The 9,503-nt window shown below is 36.3% G+C and overlaps 3 protein-coding genes across 4 annotated transcripts; all 3 read right to left on the bottom strand.

Annotated features, from left to right (window-relative positions):
* Window positions 1–1,294: 1,294 nt before the first annotated feature.
* On the bottom strand, window positions 1,295–3,119 carry LOC113278001 (endo-1,3;1,4-beta-D-glucanase-like). Its single transcript, XM_026526956.1, has 7 exons — window positions 2,935–3,119; window positions 2,495–2,516; window positions 2,251–2,368; window positions 2,051–2,141; window positions 1,867–1,956; window positions 1,669–1,769; window positions 1,295–1,583 (listed from the first exon to the last, which is right to left on the bottom strand). The coding sequence occupies exons 1-7, from the start codon at window positions 3,083–3,085 to the stop codon at window positions 1,413–1,415; spliced, it is 744 nt and encodes a 247-aa protein (XP_026382741.1). The 5' UTR covers window positions 3,086–3,119; the 3' UTR covers window positions 1,295–1,412.
* A 136-nt stretch (window positions 3,120–3,255) lies between these two features.
* LOC113277993 (endo-1,3;1,4-beta-D-glucanase-like) lies at window positions 3,256–5,935 on the bottom strand. The gene is made up of 7 exons (XM_026526950.1): window positions 5,685–5,935; window positions 5,062–5,083; window positions 4,691–4,808; window positions 4,521–4,611; window positions 4,281–4,370; window positions 4,018–4,118; window positions 3,256–3,614 (listed from the first exon to the last, which is right to left on the bottom strand). The coding sequence occupies exons 1-7, from the start codon at window positions 5,890–5,892 to the stop codon at window positions 3,441–3,443; spliced, it is 804 nt and encodes a 267-aa protein (XP_026382735.1). The 5' UTR covers window positions 5,893–5,935; the 3' UTR covers window positions 3,256–3,440.
* Window positions 5,936–6,330: 395 nt separating this feature from the next.
* LOC113325182 (F-box/LRR-repeat protein At3g58900-like) lies at window positions 6,331–8,673 on the bottom strand. 2 transcript variants are annotated; one of them, XM_026573404.1, is made up of 4 exons: window positions 8,081–8,673; window positions 7,593–7,954; window positions 6,857–7,024; window positions 6,331–6,758 (listed from the first exon to the last, which is right to left on the bottom strand). In XM_026573404.1, exons 1-4 carry the CDS (start codon window positions 8,643–8,645, stop codon window positions 6,528–6,530), a joined length of 1,326 nt encoding a protein of 441 aa, XP_026429189.1. In that variant the 5' UTR covers window positions 8,646–8,673; the 3' UTR covers window positions 6,331–6,527. The 2 variants fall into 2 exon arrangements, with proteins under 2 accessions (XP_026429189.1, XP_026429183.1); XM_026573398.1 differs by having other exon boundaries at window positions 7,593–8,673.
* Window positions 8,674–9,503: the final 830 nt, after the last annotated feature.

The raw sequence follows: 9,503 nt of genomic DNA, 5'->3' as shown, positions 1-9,503 counted from the left end.
CGTTCTTTGCTAGCCTATATATACAGGATGTGCGTTTTGTTTTGGACAATTCAGATTATCATTCAATATAACTATCTTGTTTATCAACTCTTTCATGCTTGTTCTTAATTTACTTTCATCCAATTCGTATCTCTTTCATCTCTTTGTATCTCCAGCAATCTCTGAATTGCTTTCTTTCTATCAGTTCTACATTATATAGTCGGCAGGGTCATATTCAAATAACGCCGGCTAAAGACTACTATGAACACAGGATTTTCAAAATAAATATTCGGCATGGTCTATAATCTATACAATACCGGCGACGAAAAAGCCGGCAAGTTGTTATTTAAATACCATTCCGACGTTTAACATTTAGGGCATCAGGAGACACTAAAAAAATAAAATACAGCCGGAAGGGTATTTGAATTTTAACCCACCGACGAAAAAAATATAAACTAACGCCGGCAAGCTTTTAGGTTGAATAAGTTGTCGACCCTGTAAAATCAGTTACAGATGCTACATAGCCGGCAAGATCTTCAACCAAATAGCTTGCCGAGAAACCCTAACACATGAAAATTCGACAGGGTCGTGAACATACATCTTGCTGGCAAAATAAATGCAAATTCAAACTTTCGATTTTTATGACCAAATTTGACATGCAAACATGAAATTGAAGTACTGGAGTGAGTTTAAGTAGGCCCTTACTTTCTTAATCGCACCATTTTTTCGGTTTGAACGACTTCAATTTCTTCTTATTCAACCGTTTTTTTCTTCACTTTCTTTTGAATCAAATTTGCAATTTCAGGGTTGTATTGATTGGGTTTTCTATTAGCGTCTTCCATACGACTTGCCCTAAGTCTTGGCGGATCCATTGTTGAAGATTAATCAGAATTTTCGAATCGACGATTACAACGAATTAATCGACGAGTTTTGACGGTGGCGTGATGGAGAGCCGGTATGGTTGTGGAAGAAAAGAAGAAGAGAAGAAGGAAGATGAAATGAAAAGAGTAAAACTGATTTAGGGTAATAGGATTATAAAGGCTAAGGGTAATTTTGTGACTTACCCATTAGAACTCCCCCTAAAACTCTTAAAAAGAGTCCCTTTAAAATCGGGTATACCCCAATTAATTTGAGTATATCCCAATCAAACGAGGTAATATATAAGCTTACATCTTAGATCTGAAAAAACAATCAATTTTTATTTTATCTTTTCTAGTGGAATGACGGCCCTATAAAAACTTTAACACGTACACTCTGGCCTAGTAACGGCCCCAGAGACATGATTACCACCATTCATCTTTTATTTTTTTTTTTATTTTTTTTTTATTTTTTTTTGACGCATGCATTTTATTGATACCCTGTCCCTGACCTACAAAATATTAGCTAGCTAAAAATTAAAAAAAAAATACAAAGTTGCTTCAAAAAAAAGCTAGCTACAAAGCACTTCTGCGGCAACAACAAGAACTCCTCACATATTTAAAGAACCACTCTAACATGTCATTATGAGCTTCCTCTGCACGCTTCACAGCTTCTTCATTTTTGATGTTGTATCTCACAGTCCAACCGTGTCTCACCCCATTAAATATCTTTACAAAGCTATCGACCTGTAAAAACATGTTCTCCAATCAGTCCTAAAGACATGTACCTAAGAAAATATGTCGTATTACAATGAAATTTTAGTCACCCTACCTCAGCTTTAATTGATAAAATTTCTTCAAATTCTTTCAAAAGTTCCGGTGGAGACATTTGGTCAACTTCAGCTCCCAGTATCGAAATAGGCACCTTAATTTCTGAATTTTTGTAAGACGAAACGACATATGTTATTTCTAATGCTAATGGTGCATTATGCCCAATGAATGCTTGAACCTTGAAGCAAACAATTCTTACCCTGGATATCATCTACACTAACTAGTGAAGGATGGAGCATCACTATAGCTTTAAGATCATCTAACTTCGACAGTTCCACGAGTACCTTTGCTGGAGACAGACCGGACAAAAACCGGTTAATCAGTAACCATGTCACACCTGACATAAAACTTTAGTTCCGGTAAACATAGAGATTAATCCTTACCACCCCAGCAAATCCCTGCCGCTCCAATTGCACTAATCCCCTTGCTTCTTAGAGCTTCAATTACTGGTCTAGCTTCTTCAGCTGCATCTTCCTAGAAATGATTCTTTTTCTTCAGACCAAAAGTTTGACCACAAATTTGATGAAGGAATTATAAACGAAGCTTAACTGAAAAGAAAAAAAAAAAACAGAAGTGTACCAACCGCTAGATGAAACTGATACCAATACATGAGATTTTTTTCAGGAGTAAAAGGATCCCCATGGAAGAAATTAGGAGCCACAACGTAGTACCCAGCAGCTGCTACTTTGTCTGCCAGCTTCCTGATTTTAGAAAACGCGCGTATATGTTATCACTACATGTTGTATTAATCTAACAGTAATTTAAGCGGTTGAATGCCGAGTAAAGCATTCAAGAGTAACAGAAATATAATTTAACTTGACATTTACCTCAAGTTAGGTGCTTCAAATCCTGCAAAAAAGAAAAAGTTGAGACCATTAGTGACACGAATACAAACAATCTTTGATTCTGAGTGAGTACAAATTATAAAGCAACATACTACAGATGATTGAAAATAAATCTACTGTGTATAAGATATGGAAATTCGTCAAGGATCCCAATCAATTTTGTTAGACCTGACATTTCATTCCAATATTGCAACATAAGCAAAGGTATATACTAGGCTACTAGCTAATGAAATCAAATAAAATTATGTGAAACCCAAATTCTGTTAGCTCCACTAAAGCAAACCCACTTACGAAAACACCAAAAACTGAACACATTTGAGGTTCATAGTTCATACACAACATTTACTAGCTGTAAACACACACAGAAGCCACTGTATAATGCAGAAAGAAGGTTCAACAAGTAATCAAGTGCGTATACTTACCAAAAACATCAGAAACAAGAAGAATTCCAAGCTTTGAATCCAAAGAACCAGAGATATAGCTTTCGAGACCTCCAATATTTTCAACGCACCCACTACTTCCTGATATTAAACTAAGATCTGGTGGATTCTCACAACACTGGGATCCTACCATCTCTCTCTCTCTCTCTCTCTCTCTCTCAGTTCAAAATTGAGCAGACAAACAAAATAATGTTGTATTATATAATATGCATAACAAACCCAACAATAATTCTGCTCGGCCCACCAGTACTAGTCAGTCAAACCCACCGCTGACTAAATTAAGAGAAACACACACCCATGGTATAACATCACAGAGAAACATTGGCTTTTATTCATTCATCGCTGAGTAAAAATTCAAAACGACAATGTCAAGATACATACGATAAAACATACAGATATGAACCTGTGCGTGTGCGATTATTTAGAATAGCCTTAACAAAAACAACAAACTGAGCAGCTAGTAGATGTAGGAATGCACGTCATCCCGACTAGTGGCTGCAGGAATGAACGTCATCACGAGTAACACTTACATACTTAGAGAGCCATTTTAACATGTAATGATGGGCTTTTTCAGCTTGCTTCACAGCTTCTTTATCTCCGATGTTGTACCTCAAAGTCCAACCATGATCAACCCCTTTGAAGACCTTCACAAAGCTGTCAAACTGTAAACAGAACATTGCCAACTCTATAATCAATTCGAAACAAATGCAACATTAAGTTATCACAATGGTGGGATAGGCCCCCACATTATTACTCGTTCTGCTATAAGATGTGATCATTCACATTTGCTTATAGATTTTGTTAGTTTGTAAGGTGCTTCTCATTTTTCTCAGAAGTCTGGCCTGTCTCCCCTCTTTTCTATTTTCATTTCCTTAATTAATAAAATCTCCTAGTCATGAGATTTTCCAAAAAGAAAAAATAAATGCAACATTAAGTTGTAGCAAAACTGGAAAGATTGAGAAAAGGGACAACTGGTGTACTGCTTAGTCTCATCCTACAATAGTTTTTGCAGTAATGCAACATCAAACATTAAACGCATGCGTATTGTATGACAATCTTAATTACCTCGGGTTTTGTAGATAAAACTTCTTCAAATTGTTTCAAAAGTGCTGGTGGAGACAGCTTGTCGAGTTCACCTCCTAGAATAGAAATGGGTACCTTGATTTCTGAAAGATTGGTTCAATACTTGTTACTTGTTTATACTTATTCACTAATTACTAAAACAAAAGAAGAAACATAAGCGAACAGTCAAAGGTAGAAACTCAACGACAGAAATTGATTAGAGTTCTAAGACTCCAAGACGAATTAAACAAACTCGTGACTTTTACCCTTTATATCATCAACGGTAGCCCCTGAAGGATGCATCATCACAGCAGCTTTGAGATCATCGGACTTTGCTAGTTCTGCAACTACCTTCCCTGAGAAGAATTCAGTAGACAACGTCTTATTCAGGTGGACAATACAATTTTCTTAATGATGTCAATCAAGTAAAGAAAAACAAATACTAACAGCCAAGTCAACCAAAATACTGAACAAGATCATGTGTAAATATTAAACAGTGCACTTACCACCCCAGCACATCCCTGCAGCTCCGACGGCGGAGATTCCCTTTCTTTTTATAGCTTTAATAACTTGTTTAGCTTCTACAGCTCCCTTATCCTACAAGTTTTAAAAAGACAGAAAATTTCAACACATATTGGATGCAGTGATTATGAATTTTTTTCTGAAGCAAACTAACCGTTCCATGAGATTGAAACCACACTGCTGCATCCTTGCCAGGTGTATAAGGATCCCCATGAAAGAAATCTGGAACTACAACATAATATCCAGCTGCTGCAACTTTGTCTGCCAGGTTTCTGGTATAAAGCAACATCAATAGAATATTATAATTAGATTTGGCAACTAAAGCATAAGATTTTTCAAGACCTAAACATTTAAGAAGATTTCCTAAACAGATACAGCAAAGAGTTGAAGTGAAGAACACACTCCTAAATCCAAAAATAAAACATTTGATAAGTACTGAACCTATAAGCAATTAACGTATTTTCGAGACTTTCATATCTATTGACCACTAGCTTTAAAAGCCAAAAAAAGGAAATCGGTATATACCTCAAATTAGGTGCTTCGTATCCTGCAAAACAAAGTTGAGGAAAGCAATTAGGCAAAGTCTAATGAAAATGAACCACCTTTTATCTCCACAACTACAAACAGTGTACATAAATGAAAAATTGAAAACAAATGAGTGCACAAGGCAGATTTACAGACACCCACACAGACCCCTCTTTAAACACAGACGAAAAATGGATAAATAAGCGAGCTCACTCCAATCAGTCCTACAGTGTGTCAAGACACTAATTTGGCAGGAGGGAACTTTCAAAAAGGGATAATTTGTAAACCAAATTGGAGTCACAGATATTGTCGGTTTTGGTGAACTAAAAAATAGAATAATCAAGAGTTTTAAAGTCCCAATTTAGCTAAAGATCCAATCAAATTTGCAAGATTTGTAAAAAAAAAAATAGAATAATCAAGAGTTTAAAGGTCCAGTTTAAAGTGAAAAATTAGAATAATCAAAGCATCACTTTTAGTAATAGCTAACGAATCCAATAAAACCATGTGAACCCAAACAATAGTACCACCATTAACACATTTTATTAAAAGTTTCTACACAAAATTGTAATGGCAGCAGTAGCAGTAGATATTAAAAGGACAAGGAAACCAAAGTGAGTAGTTACCAAAATAGTCAGAAACAAGAAGAATTCCAAGCTTTGAATCCAAAGAACCAGAAACATAAGTCTTTAGACCACCAATTTCTTCGACAAGTCCATTACCAGAGCTTGAATTAAGAGCTGGCGGGTTCTTACAACAATGATGATGCTCTCCTGCAACTATTCCAACAACAACGAAAAACAAAAGAACCAACCAAATTAGAGCTCTTGCCATGATTTTCCTCTGGCTACTACTACAATTCACTTCACTCTTCCAATATTTATTGACGATTCAGATAATAATAAAGACAATAAATAGTGTGGTTATTTTGCATAACCAACCAACAATAATTCTGTTCGGTCCACCTGTCGGTCAAACCCACCGCTGACCGGTTTGACTTTTTTAGTTTCTTGGTTAACAACAAGAAGCATATACTCCTATGCCATCCTCATTTTGGTGGAAATAGGAGAATAGGAATACGCAGAGGCCGGTCAGAGCAGGTAGATTTTCTGTCCATCAGTAACACTATTAACTGAACCTCCAGTTGTCTTTACCTACTTTGGATACTGTACTGTAAGCACTAAGCAGGCAAAAAAAAGAACACAACTTCTGACAACTAGAAGAACAAGTGCATTAGATCTCAAGTAGATTTGAAGAACTTGTAGCCAAAACAAAAGTTACAACTTAAAAGAACCTCGTGTAAATAGTCGCGAAAGCAACTCTGTAACAAGGGAGACATACACAAATGCAAGTTTTGTATTAAGGTAGAATAAGAACATCAACTGGTATCTAATAGAATTAAAGGAAGGTCATTGTCAGATTTAGCGAAGCTCTAGGAAGTGTTCTTAGCTTCTCCTCAAACTTCTTCATTAGCTTCCGTATATCAGCTGAGCCAGTTGTACCTGGTGGAGCTCTTTTATTTTATTATAAGACAGAACTATTTTCTCCAAAACTATGGCATTCTTCAACAAAAATTCCAGAAACTTAAGTTCATCCTCGCGGCCTTTCACTTCTCTGATCTCAACATGCTTAAGGTGAAACATTAGGCATGGCAATGACAACCCCAATTCTTCATCATCCTCGGCATCGATTAAGCCCGACTACATCCAAGAAATTACAGAAACTGATAATATGATATTTGTAATCTTTAGTAGGTTGCTCGGATATCAAACACAAAGAGTTCGAGTTAAGTTATTACCTCGTATCTTGCAAGAAACAGATATTCTACCAATGGAGATGTTTTGAGTAAGTATATCAATGCACGCAAGCAGCCTCTTGTAAAAGACGTCTCCAACTTCAAACGTCGTAGATAATAGAATTGAGGAGAGGATTGGGCCTCTATTGAGATGGGAGATCCTCCGAGAACCTTGGCAAACAGTTGGAAAATCGTTTTAACTAATATTGCACCCAGGCTACATTCTACAAGGCTGAAAGTAAATAAACAAGAAATGGAACGATGACAAATATGTGGTGTTACAAATATGCATAATCTCTTATTTTTCTTAGCTATCAGTATGCAAAGCACTTACTTGTTACATCCAAGAAAGAAATAGCCCCCTTAAATGTTAGCTAAAAGAAAAGAACAGTGACATGGTAAATTTGCAATACATAGTCTTTTTCTAAAGGTTAAGAAAGCATTCCACTAGGCTATGGAACTGTTGTTTTAGGTGTTGCGTGGTCGAGATTCCAATTTGGAAGTCAATCAATCTGCCTCATTAACAAGTGTCTGAAAATACTGAGAGTACATAACGAGCAGATCACATGATTACCACTATTCTATCGGGTCAAAAACATTGAAAAGAAACAATAGATTGCCATCTGTGGCAGTATTTTGTATGTGAGGATTACGTTTTGACAAGTCCAACAACTGTCACGTTTATAAGGCTGGTCGAAGATATGAGAAAAATTGTAACCAGTGGTGGAAGCAACCATACCTGAACGAAATCGGGGGATGTAACTGTCAGTTCTTTCACATCATGAAGTCCTCTCAAGAATTCCATCATACGCTTAGGGTACATTTTATACAAGGTGCTGCCTTCTTGTGTCATTTGAATAGTAGCAGTGACCAGAGAAGAGAGGTTCTCTAGACAGTATATTTGTCTCATGTAAGAACTACAAATGAAGGATATAAGCTTTGGAGTCGATAACCTGATATTTTTGAGCATGTTATACTTGGGGTCACACAATTCACTATCACTGATAATTTCCAAGTGTTTCAGTTCACACGACTCAATACTGACATTCATATCATCGTCGTTCTGTATCCAAATATCTCTCAAGACCAGTGATTCAAGACCTGGACAGCTTGAGATAAGCTTATTAATCAAATTCACATCTTGAATATGAAATGAACTAAGCGACAAGAATTTAAGCCTAGGTAAATCTATCGAGTTAGGAAGAAGAACACATGATTGTATCTCACCGGCCATATCTAGCACCAACTTCCTTAATGACTGAGAATTGAAGAGGCAATGTGGGAACCTAATCTCCAGGTACCGATAATTATCAGCAGTGTCAATGCGAATAAGTAATTCTTGAACATTACGAGTTAAGGAAACAAGTATCCATGTATTTAGATGGTTTTTCAGAAGTTCTCGAATTGTATATGCATCGAATATCTTGTCTACCCAATGAAGATGAAACTTCTGTATGTCAGCCATGCCTCTTAGTAGGAGTACCTTGTCTATAAACCTTGTAACCTCATTCATCTCTATAGAGTGTGGTACAGTACCAGGACTGATAAACTCATTGACATTGAATGTAAGAGTAGAGACAGTGGTCCATACATACCTCCATCTTCTAGACAAAATGCTTGTTTGAACAACAAATTTCATGTCCAGGAAACAAAGAATGTGATTAATAAGAGCTTCTGGTAGAGTACTAAATATGTCAACTTCATTATCCATTTTCTTCTTCATCTTTTCAATCACATCATTTGAAGACAGATTTACAGAGATGGAAGGTGAAATCAATTCATGGGGTATCATGTAGTCTAGAACACAAATTTAACCTAGAATAGATACGAGATTACCTGAATTTGGGCTTTAACAGCGTTTAAGGTTAATTCCTCCACAGATTAGGAACCCTGATTTTGGGCATTCCAAAATCTTTCAAGGCATACCACATGAAGACGAAAAAGATTGTGAAATAGCAAAATCAGATTACCCCTTAACTCAATTTTTTTTAATGGCAAATCTGCCCTTTACGATTAGTGTTAGTAATATTGATTAGTGATTAAATATTTTGTTTAGTGATTAAGATAATTTCCAGAATTATAAAAGGATGTTTAGATGATTTTTTTGATCATGGTTCGGCGAAACATGTTGAGGTTCGGCTCACATCTATGAGCCGAATCTACCAATTGATGAACGGTTCGGCTCACATCTATGAGCCGAACAACATCCTGAATAGCCCAGAAAAATAATAATTACTGGTTCGGCTTATATTTCGAAAATCGTATGAGCCGAACATCAATTTGTTATTTTTTGGGTTAAAATATTGTTATTGGTTCGGCACATATTGAGAATATCGTAATAGCAGAACCTCATAAATCTGCTAGGTTCGGCACATATTATGATTATCGAATATGCCGAACTTCTATGCATCTCTATCTGTGACTAGGTTCGGCTTGAAATTTCATGAAATTTTAAGCCGAATTGTTCATATACACTTACAGGAGCTTTTGTGATGAACAATTCGGCTAAAAATGCAACTCAATTTTGAGTCGAACCCAACACTGTAACCGTCATTTAATCGATGAAAAACAACAAATAGGAGATTGGGTTTGTAAAACTTACTTTCTTATCCTTATTTCCGGAGTTGGAGATGCAGTTGGTTCAGTTTCC

This window comes from Papaver somniferum, chromosome 1 (assembly GCF_003573695.1).
Source record: "Papaver somniferum cultivar HN1 chromosome 1, ASM357369v1, whole genome shotgun sequence".
Classification (NCBI taxonomy): Eukaryota; Viridiplantae; Streptophyta; class Magnoliopsida; order Ranunculales; family Papaveraceae; genus Papaver; species Papaver somniferum.
This window is presented reverse-complemented; position numbering and strand designations above follow the sequence as displayed.